A 19,234-nucleotide genomic window follows, 5' to 3' on the forward strand; every position below is an offset into this window, starting at 1 on the left:
TGTTCCAGACATCCGAGACTGTTAAACGAAGCCGTGTGACCCATGCAGCACACGTAAACGTATTTTTGCTATGCCGTGGGCTAAATTGAAAGGCGACAAGCTGAGCAATACAAAACCGAATGACAGATGAGCGACGCAAGGAGAGTGCTTAATGATCTGTTTATTGATGAAGCTTTACACACATACTGGAAAGCGAATGCAATATTTACGTCTTGTCTTTTTCACTCATTATCACAAGCCGCGACACATTTATCATCTTCGTGGCTATCGCACTGAATATTTGAGAATTAAGAGCTGTCCGAGTGGCACTCGACACGACACAAATTCTTAGAATATAAGCACGTCAAGGATGCTGCTCATTATCTCTCTTGTGTATTTTCATTATAATTGGCAACTTCTGAGGCCAACCACCACCCGAGCACCGTGCCCAACTTGTAGTCACGCATCGATTTCTGGTGAAACTAACTCATTTGAAGATAAAACAGGGCCAAATGGCCATATATTTCTAATGCCAGTGAATAAAGTAAAGAAGCAATTAAATGATGAATCACACACTTTGTTTACTCGCCAGGAAAATGATAGAATACATTGAATCATAGTGTTTAAGATGGGGTTTACAATTGATAATATAATGCCCATGCATATATATTTGATACAAGTGTAACTTGTTATATTACGTGCATTCAAAGGTTGCATACAAAAAAAAAATCGTGCGCAGGCTTTCTTCGCTATTGTCAGGCCGACAACTCTCGCCTCCCTTGAAAGTGTCTACACCGAGAGATTTTCCGCACGAACAGTCTGCCATACGAAAAAGCTAATAAAGATAAAGAGAAACTAAATCAATAACAGAAAGGAAACCACGCTCGCGCAAATCGTGAGACCGACACACTGTGTACGTATACCTACGGCGACCCCAAATTACCGTCTATTAAAGATTGCTATACACAGCAGCAGCGACTCGACTGCGAATGGCCGGATACGACACAAGAGTGGTAGTGTCAACGCTTACTCACGCGCACATGTACATCCCCGCGTGGTTGTGTTCACCGTGGGGAACACATCCGCGGGAAACGTCTGTTCTCAGCGGGGAACAAAGCGAGGCCTTTGTCCACCGTGGGGAGAGAACTTGGCAGCGCTAAAGACGCGGGGTTCAACAGCGTTGACGGGGACCGACTTGGCTACGACCCAAAGCGCCACGCTCATAATCTTTGACGTCTTCATAACAGGTCGCTCTCGCCGGAAACAATGAGGCATGCGGGACGGCTGTCGCTTATACATGCACCCTGCAGGACCGCATGGTGTGAAAAAAGATGGGGCAGTGTTTGTGCGTGTGTGCGTGGACTTGTCACCTGCGCCCCCCCCCCCCCTCACCCCATTGCCCTCATATAGAATGTGCATATACGGCAGCACAAGCTTCGCACCCTCCCAGTTGAATAGAGCGAAGTGGTTGTTTACGGACACAGCCGAGGCGCAGATTATATGCTCGCGCAAGTTTCAACTGACTTGGGAGGTTTCGGAGGCATCGTATTATTCGTTTTATTGTTTAAATATATATTGCCCTTGCACATCTACGCGTTCATTCGCCGAGAGATGAGAAAGAAGCACCACATCTCATTGGGGCGTTAAGTGTGTGTTGTTTATTTTGAACGGCGAGTGCCTTTGTCACACCTCAGAACCTTATTTATGTCTAACTGACACCGGGTATGAAACAGCACTGATTCGACCGTAAATCTCTTTTAGCACGTGCGATTGTTTGCGGGTGAGTCAGCTCCATGTATAGAAAAGTCGGGATAAGAAACTTATGAAAATCGTGAATAGCCTGTACGAAACGGCAGTCTGAGTACTCAAAGAGGACACCCAAGTTATGATATAATATGCGAGGCAAGGACTACATATAGGGCGAAAAATATTGCAATGAAGGGTATTTTTTTCCAAGTTCCAAGTAAACGAAGTAAGTGCACTCATGCATTACGCTATGGGGTGCACGTGTCCCCGTAAAAAAATTATGGGTGTTCTTGCCAGCTCCTGTTTACATGCGTTATCAATCTCTTTATACGCTAATTTTGCATGACTCGCATCACCGGTGACTAGGGCACAGTATTTACTACAGGAGAAACGTTGAATACTATTTCTTCGGTTTAAGTTTCGGAGTCCAGAAACAGATCGGAATAGATGATGTATTTATTAACGAGAGCGTGAAAACGTTTTAAACATTTATTTTCATATGAAAGAGTTACCGCAAGTTCAATTTCTCCCCGAACGAGGGTCAACAGTTCAAGGGCACTCGCATGCCTCCCTTTTCTCGTATTCCTCCTCTCCGAGACGTCTGCGGCGCGGGTCACCCCGCCGCAGTGCTCCCATACACGATGGCACTTACGCTTACGTGGCAACGAGTAGCTAATTGCTTTCGCGAGATTAGGGAGCACCACGTGAGCTCTTTCCGCTGATTAAGCTGAAATCGCTTGTGCTTATGAGGGAAGCAGCAGCCTCTGCGGTGTCGACTCGACGGCCTAATGTAGGCGCATTAATCCCGTCTAGTGATTTTCACCACCATGCGCCTTTTTACGTATGCACGTCATTGCTGTTCACCCTTCCACCTACCACCTTCTTTCTGGCATGCCGCTAACTAGTCTAGCCTAATTTGTGCTTCGTCAAGGCACGCTGCTTGGTTACGCGTCGAGCATGCTTCCCCGTCAGACGCTATGTCGAACGCACTTGCCCAAAGCCCCCTTATCGCACGTAAGAGCCTAAAAGAGCACTAAGTCGAGCCAAGAAACGATACTAAGCAGAAACAAGAATAACCGAGAAAAAAAGAAAGGCCCCACTGCGCACCGCAAAGGGCAAGCGGCCATGTATCATGCAAATGACCATCGATTTTTCCCATAAATTTATGCGCCTCGGCTAAGCGCGCACCACCGACGTTGCTCCATATCGTACATCACCTTAGAAAAGGCTCACGGGAAGCAAACATTTCCCTAGGCTTCCATCACAGTTTCCCTTTCTTCGCTTCACTTCAGTAAAACAAAGGGGGGGGGGGGGGAGACAAAGCATATTCATGAAGTGAATGATGATGAGTGCGAGAAGCTGTTATATCGTTCGATGTTACCCTAATCATAGGTGACATAGGCACTAACGCATGTAAGTGAGTGACAAAGCGGTGTACAGTTATATAATAGGTTTATTGGTCACGAATGGTAAGTTGTGTTGAGTTGTGAATTTGTTTTGTCCTCATTATTACTGCTTTGTTGCATCTGATCTAGCCATTAGTTGGCAAAGACAAGGTCTGTGCACGTTTACTTGGTGGTCGTTGGTTTCCAGTCATATGAAATGATTCGTGGAACATACCGAGACGTCACATAGTGAGCAAACGGTCGTTGTCCGTTAGCATCGTTGTTGTCATGTTCATTATCGTCATCATTATCACGGCTGCAGCGCATGCCAACGCCGCCAGCGGACAAGCCTCGACGCTAAGGAGTTTCGCCCCTAAAAGAGAAGATGCGACTTCTAATGCACGCGTACACTTAGAGCAAGTCCCACTCCCCAAGTCTCGGGCGTCGATCACTTAAGTGTCGGAACACGGCGATGATCAGCTCCATCCGGCGTGAGTGCAGGAAGATGGTGTGTCTTTCCCTGCCTTATGCTAGAACGAAACACCCGAGGATGCCGGCTCGCTCTAACTGAAGGATAGATGATTCTCCGACGGGTACTTTTATGTGAGGTGGGGATTCTGACTGTGGCCACGAAACACACCACGTTCAGATTTGTTGGAGGCACAAATGAAGCCAACCCATTGTCCTTCTACAAAACTTTTTTTCCTCTGATGAATAGAGATATCGAGCCCGCAATGGGCAGAGCAAATACTTTGTCATTATATTAGCGCCTATAAATAAGTTCTCGAAGCTTTAGCCTACCGGTAATCAAGCAGAGAGGTGCTAGCTTGAATCAAACATGAGCGGGAGCTTGCTTGTGGGTCTGACATGTATAGTGAGTGGTAAAATGTGCTTCAATGAAGCACGCGGTCTATAGGATAATTTAAAATATTTTGTATAATGTTTCTGTGCACATTGCATATATGGGATTCTAGTGCTCAGCACACACCCTGCCACAGAATAAGTTTATGTATGCATGAGTGCATGCGAGAGATACGCTTCTCGGTGAGCCAAGCTTATTGACCGAAAAACCAACTTCATGCCAATGGAAGAAGAGTAAGAAATTGCCACAACGCATGCGCCGGGTATCATTAAATCATGATAAGCAACTTACACTCATCCCTGAAACGAGAGGGGAACAATCATAGGGTGACACATGGTGCACAAGCATGGAGGTTTACAGGGCGTCGCTAGACAGCGTAGCATACCAGAGGAGCGTCGACAGTTAAGGAAGGCACAATTACGACAAAAAAATATTTCGGTCTTTCCAAGTTTCGTTCTGCAAAATCAATGTTTCCTGTAACAGGCGTGTGAACTTTTACCCCCCCCCCCTCCCTCAGCCTTGACGGCTTTGGTATACGCACGTACCTTCCTCGGGGATCCCACGGTTACGTTTGTGGAGCTCGAGCGCGAGTTTGGAACGCACGCACAAACAGTGTGGTGCTCACGTCGCCCTTTATCCCGGGGAGCGGGCCGCCATAAAGCAGAGCCACTTCAAGAAAGCATCGTCAGCTGGCGTAAGATTTGTGGCTGTTGCAGAGACACTCCGCAACGATCCGTCGATGAGCAACGATCCTCTTCTCGTCTCAACGGGTTTCTCGCTGCCTCAACGAACGTTTGGATTTTCGTTCGAAGAAGAAGTGTCGCTGGCTACCAACGCGGTATAAATTTCCACAACGTGTGAGGTAAGGGGGGATAGAGAAGTGTTTCATGCTAAGAATGAACGAGTGCATGCAGGCGAGGCACGTGGACGTCATAAAACACTCCGCGAAATTCCTCACGGCTGCCTCACCTTTGTATAGGCGAGCACGAGGATGGTTTTGTCCTAACACTTTCTACGCCATTTATATTCGGTCACTTTTCAACGGGCCAGGTTGAGGGCGGCATTCTTCTTTAGCGTATACAAGCGCGAGTCGACTCGGTTACAGACTGCCTCGCACCGTGAACTAGTAATAATCTTCTTCCGGAATCAGTTTTAACTGACAGGAATGTCCCGTTTGAGAGCTCCTTTGGTGGTTTTTATGGTGGAATGGCTATTTATTGCGGTTGAAAGTGACATAATGCGTTGTAATACTCAGTTTTATTATTTTAGAACTGCAAAGCCGACGACAGCAATGTAATATTGTGAATTTTTACTTTCATCTCACCTGTACGCGCAGAACTATCCTATGTTATTGGTGTTTTTGTGTAAGCAACGTTAACAAGCATTCCTGCTTTGTGCAACATCATATTTTAAACGTAGAGACACATATTCGCAGAAAATAACGAAAATAAACAGCACCTAATGCACTTCAAAGGATTGTGACATGAGGTTTTGTCGGCGTGCAAAGAAGCACTGTATGACTGGCCCTTTTGTTTGTTTCGCTTTGTGGAATTATTAGAGTGAATACCAGGTTTCGTTACTGCAATATAGGTCCATAGACAGACAGACCAACAAAACAGCACAAAAACAAATACTACTGATTGGAGTCCAAATTCGCTCTGCACGAGAGCTAAGACTCCCATGGGTGAAGAACGCAACACGGCTTCCAGTAAGGGCCTTCCTCTGCCACAGCCACCATACAATACGTGGTTAAGTTACTTTTTGAGACATTCTGTATCCCTCTGCAGCTCTCGCTTCAGTTACGCGGACCCGTTTTGCGAGCATAATATAGGCTTCCATTGCGTGCACAACGGTTCTGCAATGCAATCTTCCAACTCTGATTGGTCAACGCAATGTATTGGGGCAAAAGCGACCAGAACGACGGGCGGTTTAGACGCATCGTTTAAGCGTGGTCGTTCATCTCTGACACTTCAGTGAATAGGGCTGGAATCCCTCGAGAGTGCCCCGCATATATATACTGCAACGCAAATCCCGCTAAGAGAGAGTTCCGAGAACGGAAATCTCACATTGCCCAACGCGGGAGCAATCACGAACGCTCATCGGCGTTATTGCCTCTTTATCCTCCTCTCCGTTGTCGCAACCGCGTCGTCCTGTGGAAGCTCTTCCTCGCCACGGCAACTGTATAGGATTGCAGTGCGCCGCAAGGCACTGACTATTTCCTAGTGTTTTGAGAAAGGATCGAAAGCTCGCATTGCGTCCTTTGTGGAGATGCAGCCTGTGTGGAGGCGCATGTAGAAACAAGCAAGATGAAGCAGGCGGGCTTCATAGAAGTCAGTGTGTGCATAAGTGAGCCTATAGTGTTGGCAAATGTACGTACGCGAGAGCGTTTCGCAGGAGGCCACGCGTGTATGTGTGTACACTGTACACAAACGGATGAGTGGTCGCGTTAGGATAAACGTGGCCCACGTAGAGTCCGAACCATGGATTGCAAATCCCACCGGGGTGAGTCTCCGCCGCGACCAGTCATTAGGAACGCGAGGAGCTTGCATTGGCGGCATGCAGTTTTTTCTGCACGCGCATCTTTAGATCAACGTGCGTCACGCATGTTTTTTCCGCAAATGAGAACCACCCCACGGCGGCACCACCACTTGCGCCACTGGGCTCGCGAGGCTTAAATGCCTCCCGATCGCCTTCTTTTCTGGGGTTCATGGTGAGTTTCAAGAGTGCGCGAGCCTCTTGTTTGTACTCACAATGAGGGACTTAGGCCTAGGGGAGGAGGACAAAGAGAAAAATGAAGGAAGGGAAAAAGAAGGAAATGACGATGCCCGCTTGATTTGCATGCACTTCTTGAGACCAAGCTCAGTGCGGACCTTTACCCAGCTAAACTTGCTTCGCACAGGGTTCGCCTGGAGAAAACAGGAAGCTAGCCTAATACCGAAGAAATGAGTGGGCATCAAGCGACGTCTTCAATTAGGGGGGTCTCTCATAACTACCCCTCGTTTACGGAGGCTCCCCGCTAGTTCTAAGAAGGCGCGTTGGCAATTAGAGGAACACGAATAAAGTGCAGCCATGCGAGCCTTGCAATGGTTCCTCGGCCATGCTGGCCGTGATGCTGGCGTGTTTGCAAACATACGCTCTCAAGCTCTCGTTCTATCACGCCCGCTGAAGCACTTGACGTAGTTTTTGAGTCAACAGTCGAGCAGCTGTTATGAAGTATCCTAGTAGACAAGTGCAGACCGAGTCAATCATGCGTCATTAATGATTTAACTAATGATTTAACCACAAGCAAGCAATGCGACTCATTCCAAATCCTGGCCAGGTGTGCCAAAGACATTGCACGTCAGGTGGTTTGCTTTCCTTAAAGCGAAAAAGAAAGACAAAAAACAGACAAAAAAATAAATATAAATAAGTGAATAAATAAATAAACTTCAGTTGACATTCGTCGTGTTTGCTTCTTTTCACAAGCGAAAAGGATGAAGGACTCGAACGACAAATAACGCAAGCTAATATACACTCTTACACAGTCTATATAATGGAGTATGACGGCTGAGTTGACGTATACCGCATGGAAAACTCACTACCACTTTGCTTTCTGTATGCAGCGCTGAATGTTTCATGGATCTGGGACCGCGATTACGGTCTTGACTCAACTACGTTTAATACTTTAATGGTCACAAAACGTTCAACTGTAAAGGAGGCAAAGGAACTGATCAGTTTTTGTGCCAAAGTATAGCTTCCAAACATTTTGGTGGGCCCCGAAAAGACTTTTCCTGAAGCCATTGTGGTACTCTCTGAACTAGAAAGTCGCGATACTTTTTAGCACGTAATGGAGACAGATATTCTCGATTGTGGTGCAGTTTTTCAAAGTTGAGTAACACGCCGTTACGCATAATTCGGCCGATCCCACGTACCATGGGAATCGATGTTATGCAAAACATGCGAAAAAAAAGGGACCATGGTATAATATTTTTATTGAACGGAACATTACAAAATGATGCTAAACAGACGTAGAAATGTTATGGGCACATATACATGTATGTTGAACAGTCGCATATGCTTTAAATACCTAGATGTGCAGAGTTGTGCAATGATGACATAAGCAAAATTAGTATTACCACAACAGAAGCGGTAAGCTCAAATGTAGCACTTGTGGTCGCGAGAATGATAGGTCTGGATAATGCTTCGTAGTCTAACTTCAGTAGGTGGCTCTTAACTACAATCGACGCTAACCTGACGTGACGCCTGTATCACCGGAGTACTGATATAATGCTAATAAAATTATATGGGCAAGCAAAGATGGAATCTGTTCAACGATTGAACAATAATGGTGAACCTTGCGTTCTCCAACACACACACAGTATTCCATTTTGAACCCCTAGGCTAGCTGGCGCTGAACACTGACTCATTAAAGACAACTCCGACGATAACTTGCACATTAACGTGTTTCATTACGCCTCTGTCACTTCACCGAGAAGTTTAATGGAAGGTCCTTTTCTAAGCGAGCTCGCTATGTGATCCGACAGGTAACGTTTTTGAACAGCTATGCCGAAATCTATATCACTACTGTGAATGTTAAGTCAGTGCAAATGCAGTGACTGATCGCAGTAGGGCGGGGTGTCCCCATTCGTCCTGCCGCTGACGCCATAGAGAAACGATAAGATATAAAGGTCTTTTCTACCGACCTTTCTCTTTTTTTTTTTTGGTCTTAAGTCTATCGATTCAATATAGAAAGTGCTTGTTTCTCAAGAGCGGCTGCTGTCACTTGGTATAGCGGTGCATTAACGGCGGCAGCTGCGCGGTCTTTGCAAAGCCTGGCGCGCATGCGTACATCGAGCTTTCCGACGACGTGCCTTTCGAAAACATAAGTCGATGGCGAGAAAGGAAAAGGGGAAGTTGGCGGAGTGAAGTTTCTTTTTGTTTTCTGGCTTCAGAATACCTTATGGCTTCTACGTGCTCTGCATATGACGCTGAGAGATTTCCTGGGACGGCTGTGCGTATTTATATCGAACGTCTTTCGCGTCCTGTCTGAGCCAGACTCGTGGTGCGCACATGTGCACGCTATACATTCAACGCGTTTGCTGGGCTCCCTGCAACGCGAACATCTTGAGAACGTGTCTGAGTGCCGGAAGGAGGTGCAATTTCGTCTTTTAAATTTTTTTACGACGTCACACGCCCAATGACGTTGACACGGGTGACTGAGGGCCCACTGCATAATCACGCAGAGACGTATTATGACGGCATATCTATTGCACGGCTAGGCAACAACTTAAATACGTATGAGTTTCTTCAGCTTGTAGATGAAATATTTAGGGCTCGTACGCGGGAATTTCATTTATTGGAACAGTTTGCCGTTTATTGGAACAGCATGCCATCTATCGGTACAGTAATGCCATTTATTGGAACAGTGTGTGTGTTCACCATGTTTTCATCGGATGATCGCCACCATGCAGTGTTCCCATCAGCAACATGTCACATAATCTGATGTCTATGCCCTGGCTGCGCACGCACATGGTAGGGGCGTAACCTGTCGATTGCACACCGGACCCGCAGCCCCCATTGTATGCATGCGATTTTCGAGCGATAGCGACGAGCGAAAGAGACAAACTTGCACCATCGCACCGTCGCGTCGCGACGGCTGCGACCACACGTCGGCGATAGTGTCATTGTTGCTAGATTGAAAACTATGGCGTGCATGGCCATAAATTGTGAAAAGAAGTTTGAAAGTAGGCTGATGACAGCATGCGAAATTTATTAGTCTTGTGTGGCTCAAGGAAGCCGTAAAAGTGCCTGGCGATTTTTTCCCCAAGCTTTGGTTTAATCGCGAAAGAGTGCCCAGAAGCATACGCTACGACGGCTACGATGCACAGCGCATGACGATTTCACACTGCAGCAAGCTACCATAATTGTCACGAAAAACCAGCAAAACATCAAAACAAACAATTTATAACAATATTTACGCCAAAATACGGCCCTTATCTCACTTTCAGCGTGAGTTGCGGATGTAAAGTTGGTCAATACCTTGCATTTCTTGAAGAACGCGCGGATAGCAGCATCGAGAGCGAATTGGAACAAAGGCGATGACCAAGAGTGTAGCCATGTTGCCGGAAATCGCCACGCTAGCTTCCGGGCGACAAGTGATCTTTTCCAATTTCCCAGAAACGCGCAATGCGACAAGCGATGGCTACGAATGGGGCTCCGAGACGCTCGTCGTTGTCGTTTGTCACTGTCGCTAAAAAACCGCCAGGCCTGCGCGTAACGCGCCGCACTGTCACAGGGAAAACTGAAAGAGCGGTATCTCAGAGCCTTTCTTTAAAACACTCTTTGGGTAGCTGCTGCAAGCACACTTGGAGGATACCCACTACACCATAAATCATTGTGTAGTAGGCAGGTATTCACTTTGCTATCTTTCGTGAATATTCGGAGAAGCGCGCTGCATACTTGCAAGGGCAATTTTTTCGTGATGTGCCGCTGACAACGATGAAAAATCAGGCCAGAAGCTTTAGTAATACTCACATTACCACACAGTGGGTATGCGCCAAAGTTAATAGGTAGACAAGATCATGCTTTTGTAAAGGGCTGGTGCATTCGACGACCCACTCGTTACGCGATTCGCATTGTGACATGTGGTTGTTCTTTAGTTGTTCTAAAACGACTTATTACTCAGAATAAGACGATTCCTTTCTCGACATGAAGCCCGCCTAAAGTCAGTTTGCAAAGGAGTCCCAAGCACCAGCGTGGCTGAGTGGAAGAACTCTGGGCTGGAACGCAGGGCACCCAGATTGGAATGCCGTTGTGTCCTTAATGTTCTTTATTTACGGAGGTTTTTTTTCTTTCTTATAAGTTATTACATGTGGTAGTTGTTATGGACACCGGCGACGACGACGGACAACTACGGCGCCGCACAAGACCCGTGTTGTGATCTCATTAAAGTTTTCGCAGTAACAAGTGTTAAAGCGCTAATTATTTTCTGGGGTATTACGCGCCACTATACCACGGTGATTATGAAGCGCGCCGTGGTGCAAGACTTCCGATCACCAGCTGTTCGTTCTCGAGATCTGCCATCACGTGGTATACGGGCTATTATTTGCTATAGAAGGTGTGGAATCGCACCATCGCCTTGATATGCCACCAAGGCCGTTGCTCTGCGCTCGGCGTTTGAACTTCGGTAATCTGACGGAAACTAACGCGTTCGACTTGGCATCAAAGCCGCCGACAGAACAAAGCGCATGGACCACATGTAGATCCAGTATCAAAAAAGCACAGCTCTTCGACACGATGGCCCAGCGCCCCTTAACTGCCGCGCGCCTTGCGCAAACATTCTGTTTCATTGGGCGCATGCTGCATGAGCGACAGCCAGCCAGTCACATCTGCGCTAATGCGCGTCTGGGCAAAGACGGTGCCGTCGGTTCACGCGACAATGAGAGAAGACCGTCGAGGAATGTGACAGCCAAAAGGACAACGTACGGAAGCGAGTGTTGAGCCATCCTCCACGAGCCAGCTGCCATCCAAGGCCCCGCAGCGAGTCACAACGTGGCACGGCAAGCAGAGTCCCGTACAGAAGGGAAACCCTTTGGTTCTCGCCTCCGATGAAGGTCTCCCGCCGTCTCCGCCACCGCGGCGCCCACGCAGTTGTGGCCGTGAACTCCATCGCCTCGCCGTAGCGTAGTAAAAGTCGAGATACATCAACGAACGTGCCAGAAGCCACGTTGCAGGGAGTAGAAGAGTGCGCGCGTGTGTGGATCTCTTATCACCCTCGCGTGTTTGTTGCTTTTGTCTCTCTTCTCTTACCTTTCTTTTGATCGCCTCTCTTCTTAAGAGCAGTTTTCCAGTGTCACGGTGCTTCATCTCCATTCGAGACGAGCGTAGGTCACACCGGGGGAGCGCTTATGTTTGCGCATCCCGCTATCTCGACGAACAAAAAGCGAGTGCTACCAACGCATTTCGACATCAAAAATCGGATGTCTGAAGGGCGATCTGTACAAGCTGCTATTGATTACGGAGGCTGGTATATGTACGTTTTAGCCACTCGCGTAATAATCTCGGAAGTTCCAGTCGTTGCATAGATTACCCGAACGAAATTATTAGTGTCCCCACATATATGGAAGACAGTGCGCCTTTTAGGTGCATAGAAAATAGCTTCACGAATGAGAGAAGTCGGTAACAAGACATAAGCGATAGAGCGTCTGGTCCGGTAGCAGCGTTCGCTGAATGAAAAGGCGTAATAAAATGCTTATTTTGTTTTAATGTAGTGGTCTATACCGCATCAAGTCATGTGATTCATCACCTGCCATGTGACGCTGGAGGAAGAGGAGGAAGAAAGTTTAAGCGGAAAGACAGGGAGGTTAGCCAGTTCTTAGACCGACTGGCTACCCTGTGCTGGGGAAAGGGTTGAGGGGAATGAAAGATGTTAAAAAGAAATGTTGCGAAGAGAGAGAGAAACTACAAAAAACGCTATAAATGACGCTGTAAATGTGAACTGTCTTTGAGCTGAATAGTGCAGAAAGATAGATAGAGAGATAAACTATACTCTAGCAAAAGGCAACGACTCAATTAGGGGAGCATTTTCTTTAATACCCTGCATTTTATATAAATAATCAAAGGGGCGACGAAACTTGTGCCTTTTAAAAATTGCACTGCGTGCACACAGGTGTTCACACCAGTGATGAAAGAGTGTACATTCGCAGTAGTATTGACTCAAAAAATGTTTTTTTGCCCAGTTGTTTTAAGAAAGAAGCGCTGGACGTCCTTTCATGCGCGCATACGCAAGTACGGAAGTTCTCAGACGAGCTCATTTCTTGTAATATACACAATGAAACCGACTGAAAATTAAACAAATGAAAGCACAGAGAACATTATTTGTAGTTATTCAAGTGCATTGTAATAGCCATCATTTATATTGATGGAAACTCAAACTATAGTAAACAAATCTCCTTTTGCGTCGGCGGGATCCGAACCCTCAAACTTCGAGTTTCGCGTTTGGTGCTCTATTACTTGAGTCCACACGAAGGACGCTTCCCGATGCAATTTTTAGGAGCCAGCTCGCCAAGCTCTTACGTTCAGAGCATATCTCTTGGCGTGCACGCTAGAAGCGCAGCTGTGCACTGTACCCACTACACGCCCACCGTAACTTTCATGAAGTAGGGAGGAGCCCACTAGGCCACTATGACATTGATCATTATGCTGAACGAGGGGCTCACTTCACACCTGTAAGGCATTTTGTGCACATTGTGCTGCGAATAAAGCTCGCGACAGGTGGGCCCTGAAGTGAGAGCCCGCGAAGCAGAGGAGGCACGCAAGCGGCGACAAGAGAACCTCGACTCGGGACCTGTGTCAACATTGCCTTCGCTAACTTTCAATTGCAACCTCCGATTGACGATCCACTCGCTGCATACTTCACCGACCATAAAATTGTAATCTTAAAAGGAAAACGCGCCCCATAGCTTGTTATCAGTAATGTAATACTTGTATACAATTGTATAAGTCAATGAGTGCATCTCATTTCATTTCATTTTATTACCTTAAAAGCCCAACATGCGCATTACATAAGAGGTGGGTTTACATATGGTCATTATACAATTGTTGAAAATAACATGTATATAAGCATTATTAAACATGGTATGAGTAATATGGGTAAGTGATTCTGCAATGTATACAAGCAGCCGGAATGATGAAAATGACATCCAGTACTTTTTGTTCTGCAATATGATCGGATATTTTTGTGGGTGCGCTGGTTAGGGCGGCAATTTCGTGGGGCAGGCTGTTCCATTCTGTGGCTGTGCGGAAAAAGAAAGAACCAGAAAAAGTTGTAGTATGAGTACGGGGGCGGCCCACTTGGTTCATGTGCCGAGTTCAATGTGACATTCGGCCAGCGGGAATAATGTACGGTGGTTGAGTAAACGAACAATGATAGAACTTATGAAAAAGACATAGGGATGATACACGGTGACGAGTAGCAAGTGTCGATAGTCAGAATGCGTATGTATATGTGTATATACGTATCTATAATGCTCATCTACATGCGTATGTATAATGCGTATGTATAAGTGTATATACAAACACCCCCATAATAATGTGTCACGTTTTCATGTGCTAGTAGAGTACTCGCATGGACGATTTACCGTTTCTCGCGATCAGTCTCAAGCAAGCTCCTCCATCACCGTTAACTTCGTGGAGATGGTGGGTTTTTTTTTTTTTTTTTGCTGTTGGATATATGTGTGTGGCATGCCTGTGAGTATAGAGACCTTTTATCATGCCCAGATATTTGCCGCGTTGAAGGACTGCTGCTCCTACACATGGTTGCCTCGCATTCACCGGACGCATGTAGAACTTTGCAGCCATTTTGTGGCGGCAAGAAAAAAATCATTCATAAATTTCTTCCGACGGGAAAAGTGTAACCACGCTGTAGATTCACAGTAGGATAGGTTTTAGCGATTTGTTAACAGAGGCGCCAGTTACGAAAAAGAAGGGGCTGCAGGGTTATATTGCATGCTCCCTGCTCCTGCCCGCACACCTTATCAGCCTTAATTATCATCTGCATTCAGTTCTATTGATGTAGTACACTGCATTGCAAAATATAAAGGAAGTTATGCACAGCCTTGGGAGACATTGCGCACGATCACACCTCTTCTATACGTTAGACAGTGAATGAATGAATGAAACGTAAGGCCCCACGATGTTAGACATGAGTGCAGTATCACGGCAATTCGCGATGTAATCGCAGCATAATGCAGCTATTGGCCGAAATGATAAACTACGCACACCCTGAACTCGCAACCAAAGGTAAGGAAACGGCATGAGCATCCAGCGTTTGCTGTCGACAATGGCGGTATACTATAGGCAACTAGCCAGTCGTTACGCTGCCTCGCTTGATGAGTATGACATCTATATTTATCGAAGCCACATCACATACTAATTCTGTATCTAATATGTATGTATAACGTGTCAACCTCTAGCTGTATTTCTTTCGTTCTTCAGTCTCAATCTTGCTCTATTGTTTCTACGTATATGTGGGGAAGGGAAGAGAACTACGGTGGTCGCGATAGCCACACGAATCAGCGAAGTGGTTGCGACCAATATTGAATAACGTGAATATATATATATATATATATATATATATATATATATATATATATATATATATATATATATATATATATATATACACGCAGTAGGACTAAGGGGAAAAAAAAGGATGGAATCGGAATAGAGATCGTTAGCATGCGGAAGGCGCACACAGATGTTTCGGGCCTGTAACGGCTATATCAGTCGCAAATGTTGCAACAAGGAAAAGCAAAGGCTACGCGCGTTCTGTTTTCACGCTCACGTGAGTCCACTTGCCGACCCGCACACAGCCGGTCCACGCAGTTCGAGCGTGGGACAAGCTCCGGCCACATCCAGCGCGTGGCAGGCCGTGTGTCAAGATTGATGCGCTTGGGCGTTGTAGGCAGGGCACCGGCGCAAGCGTGTGTGGCGCGGACGGGCCAGCCGACGAGGACCAAGTGGGCGGACGCCGCTTTCGTGAATGGACGTTGACCTCGGCGCGCTTTTCGTCCGTGCGTTTTACTACACGCGCTACTCGCACACATGCGCGCTTGGCGGTGTCACTTGTGGGTGCCGTAAACAAGGGCGCTGTCCCCACAATTACTACAAGGCGTCGTCGTCTCAATTGGCTCCGGCGCCGCAACGTCTCTCATTTTGGGACTGGGTCTATCTATCTACGCTGCTCCCGTACACTGTCCGATCCACAGTGGCACCCAGTTGGCGAGGCAGTTCGTCGCGCGCTTCTCTGACTACGGCGTGCGTGTACGCAGTAGTACTACGCTTATTGACGCCGACGTTTCATTCACAGGCGTCCTGCCGGCCTCTGCTGCCCGGATGACTGAGAACGCGTGCTCGGTTACAAGTTATCACCAGAGGATGCCTCTCTTCATCGAAGATCTGTCGCTTCCACGCTGTATTCACGATGCTGGGCAGCCCCAGGTTCGATAGATATTCGCACAACGTCCTTTTTTTATTTACCGAGTGGCTTCCAGATGGCATAGCTGCTGCCATCTTCAGCACTGCAGTCTATGGGTGGAAAGTGATGCGGGAACAGAGTACTTCTTACAGAGACCATGACAATGTCACCAAATTACTCGTGGTTTGCAGCGAAAAATGAAGTGGAGGATTTATTGAGCCTAAGTATATATGAAATATGAACCGTAAAAAAAAGACACTTCACTACAAAATATGCTGTAGATGTCGGTGACTATAAGCCCCGCCCACGGACGATGACCACAATGTTTTCACGGCGTGTGTGACGTCGTATGCAGGATGAAGCAGAGCCGTCACATGTTATGGTTTCAGCCGCTAAATATCGATTAATTCCGAAATGATGCTCGAAAAGTCTGAAAAAATTTGGGGAACCATAAAGCTTCGCCTTTAAGAGTTGAACGCGATAGCGATATTCTGTTCCTAGTGAGTATTTGAAAGACTTAATGAATGAAATTTTTTTCTAACTTGCTATGCACCAATTACGTGTACTGAAGGGTGTGTTTTTGTAGTGGGTGACTGGCTATGAACAATTAGGTCGTTATGATAAACCCATGTTCTGGCATTCAGTGGCATTGTACGTTTGCACCGCGAATTATTACATTATTACTTCATGTGGTATTGCGAAGCATGTATGAAGAACGTGTCTGTGTCTAAAGCGTGAAACTTACTTTCACTGCATTTCCAAGCAGAGGAAGTTATTTTTACTGCATTCACAAGCAAAGGGGTGGCTGTGTGGTAAAAGATCCGCTTGTCACTGAAACGACTGAGATGCGATCCCCAGTTGTGCCAAGAATGTTTCCTATTTATTTTCTTTGCATCTTTCTCGACTTTTTGGTCCCGCAAAGATGATGATTTCCCGCTCACAACCAACAACGCCAACCCCGACATTTGTGCAAATCAGCTCTTAACGCTATCGCGTTAATACTGACCTATTTCTAATTCAAGCAAAGCTGACCACGGAACAGAATTGTTGATCGGTATACTTACGCTCGCGTGGCAAGCTGCTTGTTGCGTCACGGGTCGCGAGTGCTTCAGTGTTGCCCGACTCAGAAGAAACCCGTGTGTTCAAAAAAGGTATTCAAATATATTGTAAATGGTCGACAAAATGCGCTAAAATTTGGTCAGATTGTGCGTAAACGCACAAGGATTAACCCACATAACAAAGATTACGATAGAAAGTTAGGGATCATGGTTCCTTTGAATACACTCAAGAAAACTGCTAGCGGGGAAGGATGTTTACGAATCTGTAAATTCAATATAAGCATGCAGTTGAATACCAATTTAATGAAGTGATGACAGTACCCGATTTTTTTTTTTCAAATCGGGAACTGACTGAAATCACGAGAAATGGGTGTTTTGGCCCTTGGACATTTTCAATTCTGACGTAGCGACACCTATAAAAGCCACCACAGTGGTTTATTGGCCACTAACACAAGCCTCCACGTTTGAGAAGGCCGCGAGGACGGCCCTGACATGAAGGTACCCATTACCAGGTCATACAGACGAGGCATATCATCGCGTGAAGCTATCACGACCAGCTGGCATGCGAAGACGAGCCGAATGAATACAGTGGTTCTGCGATCGGGCAAAAAAAACATTTAAATGATTAAAGCAACCACTGTGTTCCTGTCGGAGCTTTCGTAGAGAAAACAAGCCACCACCGACCTTATAGCTCCATCTTGCACATAAAAGGACTACCCGAGTCCGTTGTTTTACACGTGGGCGGGGCATGCAGCTTCTTCAATATAAAACTAGAGTCGTCACTTGGGAACCTATGCGTGCGACAGCATAACATCGTAAGCCAGAGTAAAAAAAATATAATATGCCAAACCTACGCGGAACGCGCAGAACATTCACAATGAGAGCTGTTAGAGTGGCCTTTCTGAGCCTTTGTTAAGCACTGTTTCGGCAGCTACTACAAGAACACTTGCAAGGTACCCATTACGCCATGAATCATCACAGCTTTTGTGTAGTAGGGAGAGAGAGAGAATAAGGTTGCGGGAAAGAAAGAAAGGCTAACCAGAAGAAAATATCCGTTTGTCTACCTTGCATGCACTGGGGAAAGCGAAATGAGCTTGAAAAGGTGAGGCAAAAAGGAGGAAAAGAGATGGTCAAGTTAAACAAAATAGAAAGCGACGAAGGAGCTGCTGAAGTTTGTGCCGTCAACCGGACTCACAAAACGACTGTGACACTCCCTTGATTGAATGTGTATAGATGACAAGCATTCACCATGCCATCCTTCGTCATTCTTCGGAGAAGCGTGGTATCCGCTACACCCTTGCAAGGAATTTTGTGCAAGTTGTTTGTGCTGTGGCTGAGTACCACAAACAATTGTTCCTGAAGCTTTTGTAGTGGGTGGAGCTCACCAATTCGACCGACCACTCGTTACGCCTTTCGCATTCTGTGACATCAGGTTGTTCATTTACTGTTATAAAAACGCGTTATTACTCATATTAACGCGATTTCTTTCCCGACATCAAGCCAGCTAAGACATGTTTGCAACATAGTTTTGAGTTCCGGCATTGCTCAGTGGCAGAATACTGGGCTGGCACGCAGGAGACCATGGTTTTAATCCCATTGTATCCACGGTGTTTTTTCTTTACCTTGTTCTTTTTATTATTTTGTGCGATAGCCTAACGCGGTGGCCTAGTGGCTAAGGTACTCGGCTGCTGGCTCGCAGGTCACGGAATCGAATCCCGGCTGCTTTTCAATAAAGGCGAAAAGGCTGGGGGCCGGTGTGCTGAGATTAGGGTGCACGTTGAAAAACCCCAAGTGGTCGAAATTTTCTTAGCCCTCCACTATAGCATGTCTCATAATCATATGGTGGTTTTGGGACGTTAAACCCCCGAATATCAATCAATCAAACTGTTTCGTGCGATACTGGTTACGAACACCGGTGGCGCCGGCGGGCAACTACGGCGCACGCGACCATTATTGTCATCACATAACAGCGCTCGCTGTAAAAGCAGTCTGACTTATCATTAGGAAAAAGCACGGCATTTCTTTGTTCACCTGGCTTAGTGTCATGGTAGCTTTATTAGGTTGAGCTGATGACATCGACCTCTGTGGGCACTGGCCGGGACTGGAGATCTATTTATCTGTTTGGTCGGGAAATTGGGAAAATCCAGTTTTGCTAGATTGAGTTTCAACATTTTCGAAAGATATATTCAAAATAAATAATTTTTCGGTGAAGTTTTATGCAGGAGGGCCTACCCCTACGAACCTCTTG

At 46.4% G+C, this 19,234-nt stretch overlaps 1 protein-coding gene across 10 annotated transcripts in view; it reads right to left on the bottom strand.

Moving 5' to 3' along the window:
- Positions 1-19,234, bottom strand: part of LOC142775875 (uncharacterized) — a 201,983-nt gene that overhangs the window by 96,096 nt on the left and 86,653 nt on the right. For 5 of the 10 annotated variants that reach the window (XM_075878267.1, XM_075878245.1, XM_075878270.1 and 2 more), the window contains exon 1: positions 11,437-11,672. The exons of the other annotated variants lie outside the window; for them this stretch is intronic. In XM_075878267.1, coding sequence (XP_075734382.1) covers positions 11,437-11,620 — 184 coding nt within the window. In that variant the 5' untranslated portion in view covers positions 11,621-11,672. Of the gene's footprint in view, positions 1-11,436; positions 11,673-19,234 lie in introns of those variants that run through there. 10 annotated transcript variants of the gene reach the window in all.

The sequence above is a fragment of the Rhipicephalus microplus genome, chromosome 2 (genome assembly GCF_043290135.1).
Source record: "Rhipicephalus microplus isolate Deutch F79 chromosome 2, USDA_Rmic, whole genome shotgun sequence".
Taxonomy (NCBI): domain Eukaryota; kingdom Metazoa; phylum Arthropoda; class Arachnida; order Ixodida; family Ixodidae; genus Rhipicephalus; species Rhipicephalus microplus.